General features: G+C 40.3%; 1 protein-coding gene across 3 annotated transcripts in view; it reads right to left on the minus strand.

Moving 5' to 3' along the window:
- The window catches only part of grid1a (glutamate receptor, ionotropic, delta 1a), a 221067-nt gene that overhangs the window by 198780 nt on the left and 1842 nt on the right, over positions 1–20445 (minus strand). For all 3 annotated transcript variants that reach the window (XM_069692942.1, XM_069692941.1, XM_069692943.1), the window contains exon 2: positions 19942–20097. In XM_069692942.1, the coding sequence (XP_069549043.1) occupies positions 19942–20097 (156 nt within the window). The remainder of the gene's footprint in view (positions 1–19941; positions 20098–20445) is intronic.

Genomic DNA, 20445 nt, shown 5'->3' on the forward strand with positions numbered 1-20445 from the left:
GAAAACCAGAATGAACACCACGGCTATGTTGACAGTTTTGTAGAATTCATAAATACGTGAATAAGAATGGATGTTTCCTTGCGGCTCTTGTTCGTCATTTGTTCTGACCCTATTGTTTAGAATTTTGATGGCTGACACCCACTGTGCTATTTATTTGATAGCTTTTTGTCTGCTGCCTCAAGCTCTTCATTTTAAAGCAAAAGTATTATTCTTCTCAAAATTGAATACCTTAGTTCCTACTAAAAAACTAATATTGTCATAACACAATTCTGTATACATAGAAGGAAAGCAAAGATGCATGCTGTGACCATGCAATAACTGAAGACTTATAGCCATCAGTGGGTGGCAGATTTTCAACTTTGTCCGTATAAATGTGGAAATAAACAGTAGTGTTGTGCATACAGGGCCCCCCTGTGTCTCACAATGCCCTTGAAGAGCTCCTGCAGGAGCAAAGAGGAGCGCCAGAGAGAGGTCTAATCAGCCTGTGACAAATCAGCCTGTTCTCCAGCTTGTTTTTCATTTGGATAATGCAAACCTCCTCTTCTAAGTGATAAAACAACCTCTGTGGTGTGGTCTTTACACAGCCAGATTAAATGTGATCACCTTGCCAACCTACCCTAGGAGATTGCCATGATTAACAGGCAAAAGAGAATAATGATAATCATATGCAGGATAATAGCCCATACCAAATGGCTGCATGATCTGTACATGAATCACAACCCATTTCCCACCCTAAAGGACACGGTTTTATCCTTTGGCAGGATTTAAGCAAGAACTATCTGATTTTTTTTTAACCCATATGTGACCTAAATCAAATTATCTCACTACCAATTTAAAATATAAAAGCCCCTTGCAATAAATCTGGGTCACAAAGTGTTAAAATATCGTCTCTGTTTTATTCTGTGTTCTGTGCAATTTGTATTATTTTTATTCTGTGTGATTATACACCTTCAAAGTCACCTAAAGGGCTGCAAACTGGAGCGCACACACAGACAGTGAGGTTGAGACCTCATGAATGTTACAACGAGGTTAATAACCCAGGGCAAATATTAGCTCAGCTTCAAACAACACCATAATGACTACATGAGAGGGGCTGAGACAGAGGGAGAAACATTGTAAAAGGGCTTTGTGTAACCCCATTACAGTGTGTGCAGCACTGTAAACGCTTGTAAAAGTGTGTAAAAAGCTTGAGTATTCAAGTTTGTGTAAGTTTGTTTGTCTGCGTGCCCAAAACACAAGCTGGGTATGTGAAAATGAACAGATTTGTTGGACATAAGCAGTATAATTCTGGGTGTGTATACCCATTAATGAAAGCCTAATCACATCGGAAAAGCCCATGGCACAACACCAGAACTTTATTTTCCCTCGTAAGCAGAAGGGAGTTTGAGGTATTTATGCAGGCTGTATATTCACAACAGATAGAGTGAAAACTGGCAGCCAGCATCCCGTGAATTAGAGGTAGTGCATTCACAGTTAAATTCATTAGCATCGACTCATTTTTATGATATATGTGATACTCAAAGAGCTAGCATTCAAGTAAGACCTCTGACAGGCTTTAGCATTACCCACAACCCTCAGGGAAATCCACCGCAGAACCAATCCATATGAGTGGGGAGGTACAATGAGAAAAAATGCAGTAACAGAGCACATTATTAGGCTGAAAACAAACACACAACAAAAGGGAGATGAAAAAAAGTAATGAGAAACAAGAGGAACTGAATTTTAAAATTGACTCTGTAATGAGATTGCCTCTTGAGACTGAGCATGGACAAAGTAGACGAAAATGCAAAATAAACATGAACACATCTGCAAAAGGAAAAGTGTAGCACCGTGTTTCTCTGTTCTTGAAAGGGTCATTAGTGTTCAGTAACAAAGACGGAGATCTGCAGATTGAACATTGGAGCGTCAGCGGGTTGCTATAGCTAACTTTGTGCTGTGTCTGTGAAAAGCAGAAGGGCGCTGCCAGGCAACTACTTTCCTACTGAAGAAGGGAGAAGTCATCCTCCCTTTTTTGGCACAATTATCATGTGTGATGGAAAGGTCACACTCATCAGGTTATATCTTGTCCTTTGTAATAAAGCATGTGAGGTAAATACTAAAGGGGCTCCGTCTCCATTGACTGAATATTGAATGTGGTGAGGAAAATGCAAAAGCTGCTTCACTGCTCCAAACTGTGGGTGGAGAAAATGTATTTTAAACATCAAAATCAACTATATTTGGTTAAGCACAGCTATTATGTACAAGCAATGCATAAAAAAAACCAACATATATAGTTTGTACAGTATAACAAGTGCAAAGAAACTCAAGCTACAAAGAATAATGATTTTTCATGCTTATATGCCAGGCTGTCATATAAGGTAGTTTTTTTTTTTTGTATTATTATTTCTCCAATATAGACCTAGCTTATTACAAAGAACAGGAGGTTATTGCAGCAATGGTGGCACTGAGTTTACTACTTGTTTGACAGCACATACTGAAAGTGTTTAGTTTCTATTTATGCGAAAATGAGAAGGTAAACATATTGCTATATGTGATAGAGAGAGAGAGAGAGAGAGAGAGAGAGAGAGAGAGAGAGAGAGAGAGAGAGAGAGAGAGAGAGACCAACATAAATATTATTCTATTATTATTATTATTATGAAAATTAAAAATAGTTAATGAAAAATTAATTGAAAAAGTTTTACATATGATTTTCAATCTGTAATATTAAGGTAAATAAAATAACAATTATGAACGGTACTACTATCTTTGTTTTTTTTTTAACAAGAACTCCACTTAGCAGTTAAAGTATGAAGTCATTTCTAATCTTCTCTAAACAGTAAAGACAACTACAGTTTGAGGTTGACATGAGAATAGCCATAAAGCTTTTTTCCTTTATAAAAACCAAGGGTATATTTATTACAGTAACAACATTAAAAGCCCTTTACTGCAGCAGTGCTTTCCAATATGACTGTTTGTCATTGTGTTCCAGTGCCTATACTGTATTCATGAATTCATGTTCATGGATGGCCATAATTTCATTCTGAAATATTCTATATGTAATAAGAGGAAACTTCAAAGGATCTGTATTAATTGTGTGACCTTAACTCTGGACTACAGTGATTTCTGCTGAGTGGATGGAAAGGCATCCTTTCCTTTGATCATTACAACTTTTAGCAGAGGGAGGTGAGGTCATTTAGAAGCTGGATCCCTACGGGGAACTAAACGAGAGAATCATCAATTCAAACGGGATGGCCAAATCCTTTTGCTCAAACAGTGCTGATCAGACGTAATCACAGGGTTGTTACACTGTGAGACGGTGATGACTCTGGGAATGAGCCCAGAATTGACGCCACACTGTGATGAGGATGAGACAACTCCAGGGAAAGATTAGCAAAACTTTATTCCCTATACAGGCACCCACTCCTCCGGAGGCTCTGTGAACGGAGGCCAAAAAAGGCCTTAACCCACTATGTGTAAAAAGAGCAAATGCACACATCATTAGAGAGTCAGCGGTAGCCTTAAGGTTCAAGAAGTGAACTCCTGAGATGAAATCCTCAGGCAGAGGGAATAGATGAAAGTGGATCTCTTTCATTCAGTAGCAGCTGCTGATATGACTTTTTAACACTTAGGTCTGGAGAGTGAACATATTGTAAGGCAGAGATTTTATGTATCTGTTTGGGTCCGGATTATCAGCTGGGTCAAGTGAAAAATGTTCAATAAACAAACCATGATGAACATTAAAAAGATTAAAAAATAAATTAATAAAAAAAAGATTGTATAATTGTGATATGATACAAAACTCAATTACTGGAAATTAACCTGCCAAAATAAAATCTATGTGCTCCCGAAAAAAAGGTTTCTGTAAAATTTTGGCCTGAATCCGAAGCAAACTTTGCACATTTTACGTTATTTATTGAGCTGCACTGTATATATACAACACTGTGTACACGCTTACTGAAGCCTTTGAGACTTTATAGTTAATACCCCCTGTTAAATTCAAGGTCCATTGTAATATTAAACCTAATCAATAATGAACACTGCCGAGCTTATCCAGGGTCAAACAACGTCAAAGAAAACGCCGCTACTGTGCTCTTGTTCTTTGTGTTTGAAGACCAACATTGATCCTCACCAAAAACCAGCACCATGTGAAACCCACTGAGAGCAGCAGTGACAAAGTTTCTACGCCTTTTCCTCTTCCTGCGACACAGCAGCAGGATAAACTATTCATAGTGCGCACAGAATGAGAAATAGAGTAAAAGGGTGACATTAAGAAGCAATAAAAGGAGTTGAGATCGGCTGTGTTGGATTAGAAACCATGATAACAGCTGTGGTACGGGTGAGTTTAAAAAGGATAGCAAAACCTGAATTGGCATTGACAGCAGGGACAATTGAGGATTGAAAGGCATTACAGGACTATCGAGATTATTGATGACACATTCCAAGAGCCTTCCTTATTGAGACCTTGTGCTCCGATAGAGGAAAACTTAATCAGAGATTTACACCGTTTAAAGCAAAATCCTAAAAGCCGTGAGCCCGTTCCTCACTGAGGGGATGAAACTGAGCCTCTGCGAAAGACTATACGCACACACCAACACACACCACCAGACAAATGTATTAACAGACGCATTAATGAATACAAACAGTGGCAAGCTCCTCATTTGGCACGTAACAAAAGTGTGTATCAATCCTAAACAACTGACATGATGATGGGCATACACTTTTTAATCTACAAAATAAAAAAATAAAAAAAGGAATAGTTCTGATCCCGGTTAAATCAAGTTAATATTGTTCCAATCAAACCCAGAAAAGCCAACCAGCATTAAAAATTAATTTAGCTTAAGTACTTAACTCCACTTAACTAACCTGAAACCAAAAACAGATGTGTGGCATCAAAAGATACTCAAACTAAACAACACGGAATAGGACCAGCCCTTGAAATATTTAAACAGAAAGACATCTCATAAACCCACACCGCAATGATTCCACCACCGCTCATCCTGTGGGAACCAACAAAAGCAAAGCAAATCCCAGGAGCTGCACCAACTTTGACTTTTCTGGCTGATGTACTTTCCTCTCCTCTGGGCTTAAAAGGGAAAGAACCGAGTGTTGCTGCTCCTGCTCCCTCTCTTTCTTTTTCCTGACGCAGGTCTTCACTGAATATTCCTGTCGCTAATCCACGGTATCACCTCCGTTTTCTACGCCACACAGAATCACATTCGGCTGCTCCCCTGAAAAGAGTGTCTGATTTGAAGGAGCCACTGCTCAGTCATATTAACAGACATAATAAGAATTCCCAGAGAGTCAGCATCAGCATTTGAAAACAATGCCCCAAACATCCCTGATCATGTGGTTATTGAGAGGCAGGTAATCATTGCTCCTGTGACAGATATTTAAAATGCCACCGACTTGTTCCTGCAAGTGCCTTTATTTTTATGCCGCCAGCGCCTACCGTCTTCAGGTCCCTCCATTTGTTTTTCCCTTGTCAACAGTTGGACAGAGAAAAATTGTTTTCTCACATAGGGAGCAGTTTCCATATCAACCAATGCATTGGATCAAGGCATTAGATTACGCAGTCCAAGTGCAGGACGAAAGAGGGATACATGAACAAGAAAGGAAGCATGGTGCATCAGAAGCATGCAGCGTTGTGGTATCTTGACATCTTGTTATGGGGTTTTTGAAGGATTGAAACTCATTAACATGCCGATGTAGGAAGAGCAACCAGCTAGTTTGTTGTACTTTCACATTCACATCTGCATCCTGCACACACACACACACACACACACACACACACACACACACACACACACACACACACACACACACACACACACACACACACACACACACACACACACACACAGTAGTAACTCTCAGTAGCCACATACAGGCATGTGACAACAATCATGCACACTGTTTGTGCCGGAATAAATGTGCCTGTGGCCCAGACTTTCCATTTTTGTCCTGTTAAAAAGAGGCTTTGTTATGATGGTGAGTGGGCATGCGGTGTGTCAGTGAGGGACAACTATTCAATCGGGAGATGCCTCGTTTTTTTTTCGCCTCTCTTCCTGGTTGCATGGACTGCCGGGGCATTGCTAAGAGGAAGCTACCAATGCCAGAAATGAATGCATTGCCTTGACTGACATCCTCCTGCTATTCAAGAGAAAAGAGGAAGATGGAGACATGATCTGAAACGCTGCCACCTCCTCCTCCACTACTCTTCCTCTTCTATTCCCCGTGAGGCAATCTGCTTCTCTTCCTACTCAGCTTTTGTATATTTTCATAGTTCCTTCAAGGCATCTTTTTTCTGACTGTGATACCGTTATAGTATGGGAAAGATGATGCCCTACATACTGAAACTTTTAATTGTGTTCCCCACGTTTGACCTCTTGAAGATGCAGCACTTCTACGCATTTCATTACATTTTCATTGTTGTTGCCCGGGACACAGCGTTTTCTGCTATGCTAGTGGTGAAGGCACAGAGAAATAAGGTCTAAGTGCTTGAAAATCACTGGCACAGATGTTATTTTTGCCTGAGAGTGGGGTTTTGTTTGTTTCTTTTGCTTTCTGTGTTTGTGTACCTTAATCCAATTTCTACCTGGATAAACTCTCAAACACCCTGTTAGGAGTGCGCCACACATGGGCAAATCATATCATCGTTTGGAAGTCAGTGGGTGTTGCATCTGCCAGTGTGAAAATGTTCTTGTGCTCCTTTCCCTCGTCTATCATCAAAATAACTTTATACAAATGTATGAAGAAAAATCTGCTGCTGTTCGAGCAGAAGAGTCAGTCTGGTTGTTTAAGGTCTGATTTTCCTTCTGTTTACACAAAACCAAAGCTATATTGTTCTTAAAAAGACACGTACGCAGTTCTTTTTCCTCATACAGAAAACAAAAACATGAACCTAAGGCATGACCCTTGGTACACTGCTCCTCTTTAAAGACTGCACAGAGGATTGGGACACTGTGAGGATTTAAGTATACACATGGAATTCATATAATAATGAGAAAATGCATAATGCAATTCCCTGATGCGGGAATCGAGGAACATGCTTCAAATATTTAAAGCCAGTTGTCATGTACCTTCACATCCTGAACTCATATATAAAATGTCTGCACTTATCTGGAGGACAAAATCACATTGAGTTCCACGCTTCTGGTAGCTAAACCCCTTCTGTGGATTCACTTTGCTCTCTAAGTGGCATCTATTATGGGGTTGTTTTAGACCACCAAGAGATCAGTTAAGTCAAGCCAGAAAAAGACAAAACAAATACAGAACTAGTACTGGTGGGAAAAATTAGATAGTTATCAAAATGTAACATTTCATTTAATTTATTTTAATCTAATTTTAACTGTTTTAAATTAAATTAATGTGATGTCTTGTGTTCAACTTTAATTGTTCTTATGCATTTTATTTAATTTTCCTTTTTTTTTTATTACATTTGAACACGTTTTTATGTTGCTCTAGATCTGTTTTTATGTGAAGCATTGCATGTGATTATCTTGCTGTGAAGCACTTTGAGCTGCATTTCTTGTTTGAAAGGTGCTATACAAATACAGTTTATTATTATTTTGAAAAACCCCAATAGTTATGGTGTTTAAAAGAGGACATGTTTAACCCAACTTGTATGAAAACCTAGCTATGTCAGAAATATCTGTGGGGGATGATGTTGTCTTTGTCAGAAAATCCAGTATTAATAAATTACTGAACACAATTTAAACTTCCTGATTTCAGCTGAATGCTAACACCATAATTCTAAACTGCAAAAAAAAAAAAAAATACACATCATTTTAAGAACTCAAATGTCAAGAGATCGTGATGGTCATTGAGATTCATCCTCTGGGATATCATAGACATCTGTATAAAATGTCACAGTAATCAATGCTCATTAATTTAAACGGGAACAAAGTGGTGGACAAACGAACAGAGACTGCCATCCCAAGAGAAATGTTGCTGGCATATCTAAATTCAAAGTTGCTTTGAGAGCGTACTGGCTTTAAATCCTTAAATTGTGTCACACACACACACAGTTTATAACACTGATTTTGGCCCCTGAAACCAATTCTCATGCTTAAAGGGCAGATTAAGTTTTACAGTATCTCTGTAACTCTGTGTATGTCTACCTGAACTTCTACACCTTTGGAGGTTGTGTTTATTCGAGCACAGGACCAGGCTGAAATCATGACTGTGTGAGGTTGAACCTGGGTCACAGCAGTTGTTGCAGTGTTGCAGATTTTAAACGGCACAATAACACACCAAAAAAAACATGTCAAGGCTCAAAGCAAAGCGCTCAGAGATGTACCAAACATGACAGGCGCAAGACATTTAAACCCACAATTAGACATGCAGTAAATGCTATATCATGCTCATTGTAATTATTTACATAATCCCAATGTGCTCTGCTCCTTTGTGAGAAAAGTAAACATGGAGTGATTGAAGTGACAGTGGAAAAACTGGAGCAAAAGCAAATGCTTTGGAAACAAATTGTCTGAGTATCTCAGAGTGACACAATAATGTGAGATGATGAACCTTTTCTGACTTGATCAAGTGAAAGAATGAATCATTCACATTGCCGTGGGTTTGAAAAGGCTCAGAGATGCAAACAGCATATTAACGCTGTTCCTGTCACTGCTGCCTTCTCAGAGTAAAGTGATCCTCTTTAACCTGTTACAACAAGTCAGAAGCCTTTGAGGCTGCATAAAACCTCTTCATCTGTGGTCGGTTCACAGGTTGGAGCTTTGAAAAACCAACAACAAATACAAATATAGTGATATCTTTGTGAGAACACGCTCTCTTCGACAAGGTATAACCTCAAAGTACATTACTTAAATATAAAAAAATCTGGTTCCACCCAAAAAAGCGCCTCCATAAACTGACAAAATAAAGACAGATCTTAGCTTCCAGTTTGTAAAACGCAGTTCACACTCTACATGTTAAGGCATGACACCTGTGCAGAACAGCAATCTATCAGTGTAGCTGTAAACAAGATACTCACTGGAGAGAGTACTGCTGCACAACTCTACCCGGCATAAAGATGGGGATTCGGTGTCTGAATTTTATAAAAATGTATAATGTGAACCGGAACATTTACATACACTGTATGTTGTCGTAATGTTGTATGTTTCATGTATAACTTTTCTATTGTAAATTATTTGAATTACGACAGGATGTAGAGAGTAATTTGAAAGATGATTTTATATTTCACTGTATATTTTTAGTCCCACTAGCACTGTGAATGGCAATATGGCAGTCACATATGCCTGTATATGAAAAATATCAGTGTGAAGAGGTGCCATGGTTTCTAAAAGTTTGGGAATGTCATGTGTTGAAGGGAAAGTGGCAAACTCAATCAGTGCGGAAATGTGCTAAACTGCAGTTCCTCAAATGACCACTTGAGGCTGGCTCCAAAAGTGAGTCAATCCCAATGGAGCCCCATGTTAAAATGCCTAACTTTACAGCAGAAATTAACATGTTTACAGCCTGGCACAAAAAAACAGTTCTGGTCTTTATAGTTGATCTCCCTATTCATGACAACTGTATAGGGAGGATTTTTTTTATATAACTCACCCATTGAAGTTGTACCAAGGTTTATACTATACTGTGACAGGTGCGTACTGTCACAGCTGGCTAACTGCCAACAGGTTCCAGCAACAGACTGTCTGCCAGCTCAGCTCCACCTCCAACACCTCTTTGCCCATTTTTGGATTAGCTGGGGGTTAGGTAGCATCAGGCCCACACTCATCTTCAAATTCCATTTTTCAGGAAACCTATGAGTGATGTCATCGAGGTCACATCTATCTTTTTATACAGTCTATGTTGGAGAACAGCACATACATTTAACAACAGTTGGCTGTTGGGTGTTTCTGGGGAGAGGGCAAACTAATTAGATGTGCTTTACATTGAGATGATTAAAAGAAAAAAACGAGGGGATTCAATAAAACCGTGGCAAGCTTGTTCAAGATGTAATTAACACCAAGCAATGACAACTAGCTTTGACTCCACTTACAGAGAACTGATGTTGCTGATGAATGCAAAAGTACAACAGGAATTAGGCCTATGCATCCCATAAGCAATCCCAGACAGATTTATCTCGATGTGCTAGTACAAAGGATTAGATATCGTAACAAAATCCTGTAAACAACTCATTTTAGAAACAGTAACAAATAATTTACAGCATCGGAGACTGACCTCTTATCTTCAGCTGAGACAATGTGTATGTATGTAAGACATATTGTACATCAGTAAGACGTATTGATGGCTGTAAGACATATTGACCTTAAGTGCTTTGGTCTGTTTATTCTCATTGTTCCAGTTAGACAAGGAAGTCCATTTCTCCCTTTCCAAGCAATAATGTGAACCGCCCCATGTAAAAGAGAATAACAACTTGCTCTCAGCTGTGATGTGCTGCATCATGTACTGTGAAACGGAAATGTAGCTGATGCTTGAGCACAAAAAAGTGACTCAAGAATAAATCTGGATATCACCATGAGCTCAGTAATCACGCCATAACTTGTGATGATTTTCACTCGAGAATAAAGTGAAAGGCTTATTCATCAGCCAAACCGATTGATGTACTGTATATTCATACTGCAATGCATATTCGACCCAATTTTGACTGATGCCTGCCTGTTTTGCCCTCTACACTCTTTTAGGCTTTCACCCATGAGGTTTAAGCTGGGTTTTGATTTCACTCAGAGAGAGCTTACACACTAGCTTAGCCTCATCTTTGGATAAAATCCATGCTGCCTGGGCATGGTAAAGGACCCATGGCAATGTGAGAGAGACAGAGAGTCGGAGAGGAAGGCTGAGGAGGGCTTCTTGTGACAGATGGTCCCACTCGCCATTCGTGTCTGTGGGCAGTAATGCAAACAATGGCTCCCAAATACATTTTGGCATCACTTCATCAATGAGGCTAGTGAGCCGAGTGTGCGGTTTCAAATGACGTTGCCCTTCTTGTCTTCCAAACAGCCCAATATTTTATAACCTCTGCTCCTTTTTTCCCAGCATTAGCTCTCCCTCTGCCTTCATCCATCTCCATCAATCGGCTTTCTCCCTTATCGTCACTCTCGCTCCCCAGTTCACTCTGCTTCACCAGCACTCCTATTCCAGTCCCAACCCCACCCATCTCTCTCCTCCCTCGGCCTGTAAAGGGTGACATCGGACATAGCCACAGAGCATTTCTTTGGCTGACTTCTGTTTAGCCTCTAATAGGATTTACTCAGGGGCTGATTTTCTGCTCTTTGTCTTCCATCCTGGAATGAAGGCTTCTTGCAGCCAATGGTGCAGGTGGTGGGTAGTAAATTATACACACTTCCCTCTGAGCTAGTCAGCACCAGGAGTGAGTGAGGCAGGGGGGATCAGGTGTGTGGGGGTTACAAGCTTCCATCACCGAGACTGTTTTCGCGAGCAACACTGCCTCGCACCAGAAACACAAAACCACTTTTCAAACACTCACACATTTCAGCACATAACCACACACACAAGAAGCCACATATTCATACCACCATGCACAAACAAACTAATTCTCTCCCAGCATTTATACACCCACCCTGCCTCGCTCATCTCTGTCATCTCAGCACACTTTCGGCAGCTCAATAATGTCAAAGCATAACAGTGTATACAAAGAGAAATGATGCTAGTAACTTATGGGAATGCGATGTATAACAACGGACTGAGGCCGAGGGCCTCATCGGCATCAGTCTGATTGGACAGGACATCTCCTCTGGGCTACCCCACCCCTCCTCCCTCTCTCTCCATGGCTAACTCTCACTCGCTCTAACAGGTAGAGTAGTATTGATGGCCAAACCCCAGTGGTGGTTGGGGGCTGTTTGGGGTTGTGGCAAAGCACTAACATCTGTCATGGTGTTCTCTACAGCTCGTTATAAATCTGTCACACCAGAGACGGTAGCGACATGAATAAGACATGGGGCTGCGAGACCTGTGATAGGGAAAACATATGTTGTGTGTTCATGTGCATGTGTAACAGGCAGCTTGTTACCTTATGTGTGGCATGTGTGCAGGCGATCTTTTTTGCTCTTTTGGCCATTCGTCACAGATCAGATGCAGCTGTCACATTGGAAAATCCATACAGGTGCTAAATGTCTTTCAAGCCACAATTATAGGGAACAGCCAGAATACATTTTGCCTGATAGTTTGACGTCAGCGGCTGACAGTGCAAAATGACCCAAATAATATCCTCTGATGCCAAATTTAAAACACATCTTTTTTTTTCTGCATTTGTCCTTCAAAGGCAGATAGACAGGCTTACCACCCAGAAGCCATCAGTCAGCCTCGCACACAATCCCCCCCCCCCCCCCCCCCCCCCCCCCCCCCCCCCCCCCCCCCCCCAGAACATCCTCAGTCAAACATGCCAGGTTGAAAAGCGATGAGAATACTTTAATGTCGGCCTTCAGCTGTCTGCCAGTGAGGCATCATGGAGAGTGTGATGACATAAATGAACAAAAACTCAACATGACTGCCACTCTCTCTAATTAGAGCAGTACTGTAATACGGATTTTATCGCAGACCAAACATAACTTGCCCATTTCCTAAAAAGACCCTCCATAAAAATCTGCATTGCATTGCTCTCACTCTCTCCCAATTATTTTTTTTTTTTATCTCAGTGTTTATGGGGCTCTGTTAAAACTTGTTTCAACACTTCACCACGAGGCTGGCCCTGTTTACTCAATTTAAAAGATTACTAAAATCCCAAGTCATGGTGACATTTAGCACGGCGCTCATGATTTCTTTGAATACAGATCAGACGTGGCATTTAAGTGAATTGACGCTTTTCATGAAGTTAATCAACAGACCAAGTCTTTTGACTCCCGAGCCAAAATCACTTTCACAATCCTCTGGGGTTTTTTTTCCTTTTATAATTGGATACTTATGAATGTCTCTGAGCTCCCTGCAAGAAGAGTCTGAGAACTGCCAAATGAGACATCTGTTGCAGATGTTGAGGCTACGTGACGTAGAACTATCCCACTACAGGAGAGCGATACTGACCAGCTGTTCCTGTTCAGCGCAGAGGACAAAAGCTGTAGGCCTGCTAAGCAGATCCAGCATTTAACAGCCTTGACCTCTCTGCATCACTCCCTTTCTGTATTCTGCCCTCTCTCCCTGCTTCTCTCTGTGGCAGGTGCAGCTCAGCAGTTGCTAGACATTGCTGACTCCGGCTATTCTAAAGAAAAGCTTCAGGAATACATATTCTTCACTGTGTGTCAGTCCACGGCGCCGACAGGGCCTCCGCTGTGCCATTCGCACTGTATGGTGTGAATGGCTCAGGTATAGGAGTACAGGTTTTTATAATCCACAGAACCGGGCTGTCGGTTACATAACAGGTGTAATGTGGCCGAAAGATGACCTGTGCATCAAAACGAAGTAGTATTATGCCTTTGAAATCTCTTTCAAAAGGGTGTAAAGAAGCCGACAGCATAAACAATGACTATTCAGTAGCACGAGAGTACAGTAAACAGTGAACAGGGATCCAAATTAACTGTCACAGCTCTGAACATAGTGCTCCATAAACACACCTACATACACACATCGAATAAAACATAAACACGTCCAAGCCCTGTGATATACTGTTTCTCACACATTCTTTACTGTTTTGTTGAACAACAAAAACATAAACTGTCTACATTTATGCAAATTCCACACAAAACCCCACGGCAACATAAACACCTCTCCTATGATCAGAAGCCCGAAACAATCAGGATGGCATTTATTCAAGATAAAATTCGTTAGGTCAGCAGCAGTTCAATTCATTCACCCAATAAAACAACAACAAAATATCTCATCCCCTGCGTATTTTATATGGCAGTTAAGCAATGCAGTGAAATTCAGCTGCAATGCCTAATGGGAATGGCTCATTGTGTGTGGATAGTATTGAATGGTGTCCACTGTGATAACTGTGAACACCGTATTGGACAACAGTGACTCCAAGTATAAAAACAGTGAGGTTTCAATAAATAAGAAAAGTCCAACGGTTTGTTAAAAAGTAGTTAGCAGAGTAAAAAGTAAACTGGTGCTGTAAATTAATATAATAAGAATCAGCAGTCAAGTTATTGGAAGAACAACACAGCAATCCATCTACAAAGTAGCATAATTCAAAATTGACTCACCAGAGCAGACAGCTGGTGGCACATAGTAAGCTCATAGAAAAACTAACTTCTACCAAAATGGTGGATGTAACAATGACGGTCAAGCAGCTTTGGACCTCTGCCAGTAGTGGTTGCTACTAGCAACGGAAAGTTCATCTTAAGCCGAACACCGGTGGGAAAAAATGTTGTCTGCGTCCAAAATCCCACGCTTGTTCACTCATTCACTGCTCACCACATAATACACACTCAATGCTTTACTAATTTTTCACTGTTGAATTGAGATTTCAAACTCATACTTATCATTATCATCATTTTGCATCATCAATGACAGCGGTTGAGGCAGGCCCACACCTGTAATTTTCGCATCAATAAACTGGAAAAGAGCATTGTGGGAGTTTTAGCAGAGTAGCCTGCCATGGACATTACAATTATCATAATGAATTTTGTTATTGCACTATGTAGTAAACAAATTTACACAATAAAGAATTTGGAAAGTCAAATGAATGGTAGCCATCAAACATGGTGCATTCTGTTGTAAACAACGAGAGACCTCAGATACAGCCAGAGTGAATATGTAGATGTACATCTGTTTAAATATTTAGATTATTTCTAAACTGATATTATGATATTCTGACATTTATTTAGACGTCTATCTTATTCTGTGTATTTTCTTTTTTCAGTAGGTTTGGTTGAATATACATTTGTGCTTCTACCGTATTGCTTGCATTGGCAGCAGCTGGATGTTATGATCGGTTTTACATCACTTTTCCATTTTTAATTCATGCTTAGATTCTGACTAGTTTTTAGGACTTCTTGTGTCAACGCTGGTGGTACTTTGTGGCAGAAGAATCCACGCCAGTTGAGAATCACTGGTTTATTATTACTATTTATGAACAGCTGAGATGAGTATAAATCTGCCTTTCTAATCAGCTGGTCTTCTGAAGAGCAAGCAATCATTTTCTTTGCCATGAACTCGACCACTTGTATCGATTTTGTGCAAACACAAGCAACCAGTGAAAGGTTAACCCCACATGGATGCTGAGTAGTGAGTCTCACATTGTGAAGGGATTAAATGAAAAATACACCTCTGCCACAATATCACTTAGCTGATTAAGGCCGCAGCAGCTTTTCTACAGGCCAATGAAGAGCTTATGATGGATTAAAATAACTGCTGGGTAATTAACAGGGGCTGGTAAAATGGTCTGATCATCCTCCCCATGTGCAGAGCTGGTGAAACAACATAAAAACACAAACAAATCCATTACCCGGATTTATGCAGCATTATAAAATTCACCGGAACAATAATAGGGAAAGGGCAGCATCACATCATGTTGAGAGCACAGTGAAGAACGGGTTGTCATAAATAGAGAATCTGATGGAGGACTCATCGATGTTACTTTATCGATGGCAACACTGTCAAAGAAACCCTAATTTCAACATTAATCATTTCAGTTGGAGGAAAGTAAAACATGAAAAAAAAGACAACAGAACTGCACAATGAGTTTTTCAAAGGCTATTTGCTTACAGGGACATGACAGGAAATGAATTAAATCCTCCTTGACGTTACCTTGGCAGGGGTTAGATGAAAATGGAGGGTCACTAGTGGTGTGGTGTGAGAAGAGGACTCAGTGGGACAGAACACTCAACAAATTACTGCACATTAGAGTGGCCAGATGGCTGTGTTTTCTACCTGCTTCGTTCCAAATGTATTCTTTAAAAAGTGATGGAAACCTGCAGGGGCTTATGAAAAAAGCACCTTATGAAAAAATATTTTAAAGTCACCGCCACTCTGCTATCCTGCTTACACTGTCAAGGGACACACTGGGGTGAAGTCTATTTAAATACTTCATCATATTGGAAGTACATTGCACACAGTTGACGTTTTATCCACCAATTTGTTTTTCCTTCATCATCACAGGTAACACTAAACACATAATGCCCTCGTACAGCAGACCAAAGTAACGCATGTCATGTTTGCTGATACGAGGCTTTTCTTCCCTAATAATTTTAGTTTTTCTACGCATGCTTCACAGCCTATTTCAAATGAACCAAACAATACAGACATACCCGAACCGTGACCAGTGAAACCAAATGGGTTGTATTTTTTTACTTGAACAGTTCCACCTCTACTGTAAACAGAAAGGATGAACATGGTACACGTTTTACCTCCAAAACATAAGCATATTGGCTGTTAGCATTGTTTGCATGTTTTGCATTCTGACATCATCCAAACCCCAATCAGTCCAATACAGGTTACTGTGTCAGAGTCACCTTTTGCTTTGCCTTGTCATGAAAAGTAAGATGCCTTAGGTTTAACCACCAAAAAACACTTGGGTAGATTTAGTAAAAAAAAAAAAAAAATCCCCCAAAAAATATGGTATGGTATTAGGCAGAAAAACTGTTAGGCTAGGATCAGAAAAAGATTTCTTTAAAGAAATGTATTTAAAAGAACCCTGGTCTCCTCGATGAATGACCTGCGTTTGATCTCAGGCTGTGACTCAGATGGTAGCGTGGGTTGAGCGAGTAAAGTTGGCAGTTCAATTCCCAGGTTCCACCCGTCCACATGTCAAAGCGACCTTGGGCAAAAAAAAACGAACCTTATGGTGCTCCCGATGGCAGGTGAGCCACCTTGCTCACGCAGTGACTGCATCGTCACCATTAATTTGAGAGTGTGTGTGTGAATGGGAAACATTGTAAAGAACTTTGTAGACCGCTAAGGTAAAAACACGTTATATAAGTGCAGACAATTTACCTCCATCACGTGACCTTCTTCTTCGACCCTGAGCATTTATGCATGTACTTCACACGCCGATGCAAGGCAAAATGTTACACTGGCACGAGATCATCTGTTCCATCTGTGCAGGTGGAATAGACACGTTGGAGTGATACCAGGCTGCATTATCTGTGTGCTTCAGTTCAGTCTTACAGAGCTGCTAACATGTCTGTAGACTCTTGTTAAAACTTACTGTGTTAACAAACTGCAAGACAGAAAAAGGGTTTTGAAAACGTGTGTACTTTTCTACCCTAGAGGACAAACTCGTACTTTTAAATCAAGGTGTACAATCTGGAAATAAATTCTCCAGATGTGAGGGAAATATGTTAAAAGGCACATTTCTCTTCTCTTAAAAGGTGCCACAGCCTGACGTTTTTGTGATTTATGAGAAAATACAAAGACATTCAGCATTGTATTTCCAGGATATATAAAGTGTGTACTGCTTTACTATACTGTATACAGTACATTGTGAGCATGGTCTGAAATTCAGCTATCTAAATACTTTTTCAGTCATGAATTGTAAAAAGAAAAAACATGTTATCTACCCTCAACTCAACCGTGGCAGAGAATTATATATATTTATGTATAATCTAACACGCTTTTCCATCTATGTTATCATTCTTGCCATTGATTTAACTTGATCTCTAACATTACAAAAACTGTAGTTTTTTTCCTGTGACAGTATGACAAGCTGATGACATGTAAAAACATAATTCTGCTGACAGACATCAATACTTGTGAGAAATATATTCTTCTGAGTTTTTCGCTCTCGCCGTTGAAATCATCCTGTTCATTCCCTCCAGTTGCTCCGGCCTATAAATAGGACAGCATCTGCCAGTTGTGTGGTCAGGCAGTATATCTAGCCAGCCTTGAGCTGTCATCTTTAAACGATAAGAGCGTGGGAGGACTGAATAGTTGAATGTTTCTGTGTGCATGGTGTCGGTGCAACATCCCTGTTAATATATGTTCCACCAGTGCAAGGACAAAGGGACCCAAATAGGGACAAACATGACAGTGCAACTACTCCCTCGCTCTCTGGACTGGCAAATTTTCCTCATCACCTCACTGCTATCTTACCTCTCCTCCTGCTCTTCTTTAAGCCACTCATGTTTATTCAGGTTTTGATCATTATCCTCCTTTTTTTTTTTTTTTTTTCCCTTTTTTCCACCACAGCTGTTGGTACTCATGGTTATCTTCTCCTTGCTGCTCTTCTCACTCTAAATCTAGCTCGCTTATTTCCCTCTACTTCCACTGTATCCACAACCTCTATCAGCTCATCCTCATTCCTCTCACTCGCTCACCCTCCCATCCCCTCCCTGTTTATGCCTACCCTCTCCTCCCCACCCCCTTTGCCATGCCGTGGCAAGGTCCTGACTGCCACTCACAATGGGATGGCAGTGAACAAAAGAGCAAAGCAAAAGGTTAACTTATCCCACTTGTCACTCAACACTCACCACGCTGCCTTGTGTCTAGTGCTAGAATCTGAGGACACCCATTGGTTCTCATTTCATCGACTGCACATTATTCCCCGCTCTCTCCAGAAACCAAATGCCCCCTCATCAACCACTTTTGTGAATGTTTGATTATTAGCCTAGCCGTAAACAATAACTAAGCATGTTAAATGATACCCAATCAAGGCAAATAAAAGACGGTTCAATCAGAGGATATAAGCTTATCAATACAAAATAACAAGCTATGCAGTGACGAAAAGCATCAACAACAGCTTCTGTGTCCTTAAGCTTTTGTACAGACATGGCATTGTGTTAAACTGCTGTCAAGAGCATTGTCAAAAGAAGCCATTGTTAGGATAATTGATATGAGTTCAACGTGCATATTTTCCACCAAGTGTAGGCGTAAAGCTCCATCTTTGACAGTGAAGTAATTAGAGTATGGCACAAATGGCAAATAATTTGCTAGCAATTTTGCTCGGTTTAATTATCTTTTCTTTTTTTTTTTACATTATTAATGTTATCTCTGGGGGAACAAGGGGTGGATTTCTACTCTGTGTACTTAAGGTTTATTTAGAGAAGCTGAATGAGACCAGTGGGCCTGACCACGACTTTAGTTTACAAACGTAATTTTAAATAGAATACTAGATTTCTGAGACGTTGTTGAGGACAAAGCAAAATGACACGAGCTAATTTTAGTAAAAAGGAAAAACATATTATTATCTTTGCCTGTTAGGGTTACTCTGAACAGCAATGAGTCATCGAGGCCTTTGTGCAACTGGGGACAAAAGTACAGTGTGGTAACTAAGTGCAGGGTGCATAAACAGCTTTTGAAGGTCCCAAGGAGCCGATTAAAGTCTTACTGATTCATTTTAGCAGAAGAAATTTAATCAATTTGTATTCAAATAATAGTGTATGGGACCACCTCCCAATGTCTGAGAGAGATAACCTTGGCTAAAATAATTGCATTGCTAATTTCCTGTGCGATATGTGGAGGAGTGTACATTCAGAATAGGGAATCCAAATGAGGCAGACAAAACATTTAAAGGAAAAAGCTGAAGGATGATAAATGTGCATAAACAAGATTATAGCAATCATCATTCAAAGAGACATAAAAAGCGAGAAAGATTTTTTTTTTTTTTTTTTTGGTCTCTCCTGATAGTATATCTGCGATTGGTGCTGGAAATACATTTGATCATGTTCAAATGATTTTTATTTCACATAACATTTTATCTTTTGCGGTCATGCTGTAACTCAATGCTTCCACCTAGCTTTTCAACCACAGAAGACACCTTGCTATGGTACAGAGACAAGAGTTTTTGCAGGTGGTGCCATTTCCCTCACTCACAGAGACACGTTAATCATCACCATTGCCTGTTCTACTAGCCATCGCATCAACATGTGAATGACCAACACTCTCTCAGGGCCCGAAACATCGGAACACTCGAGACTTCCACGCAGCAAATATCGTACTTCTTGCTTGGCCGTAACAAAAGGCGCTGAGCAAAGAGGATCGCCTTCCCGACGTGCCCCGCGGTTCCATGTAATCAGAAAGAATAGCAGTGGCAATTTATAGCAAAAAAAAAAAAAAAAAAAAAAAAAAAAATTATGCAATGGGGGGGGGGGGGGGGTTCACACTCACCTTCCTGCACGGCCTGAAAGGGGTTGTTGGGTTCGATAAGTTTCACAGAGTGGGTGATTTTCTCGCTCTGCAGAATGTCGTCGTTCAGACTCAGGTCTGAGATGGCAAGTTGGAAAATCTCGTCATCTCTCACTGCGTTTTCCTCGAATATGGCACCTGTTGAACAAAGTGATACGTTATTTGAAGAGTTTAGTCAAACTTGAGTAAAGTGTGGTTGCGGGCTGGAGTTGAAAGTCTAAGAACTGGTGAATAAATAACACCTCTATTGTTGAACGACCGCCAATACAGGCTACGCAGAAGCTTTTTTTTTTTTTTTTGGCGTTATTGTCCTAAGCCTGTCGAAGCGACGCATGACTGAATTAAATTGTTGTTTGTTTTTGTGTTGTATTTACTCCTAAAGTTGCGCAACGTGTGCATCTCCAGTTCGCCCTGATGAGATTTCAGCACCACGGAGAGCGTCACAGCCTCAACACGTTAACACGAAGTTATCTGATTCATATTTTA

This window comes from Brachyistius frenatus, unplaced genomic scaffold (assembly GCF_029030835.1).
Source record: "Brachyistius frenatus isolate BFR_SWC_R1_liver_20210118 unplaced genomic scaffold, ASM2903083v1 Contig_13, whole genome shotgun sequence".
Lineage (NCBI taxonomy): Eukaryota > Metazoa > Chordata > Actinopteri > Embiotocidae > Brachyistius > Brachyistius frenatus.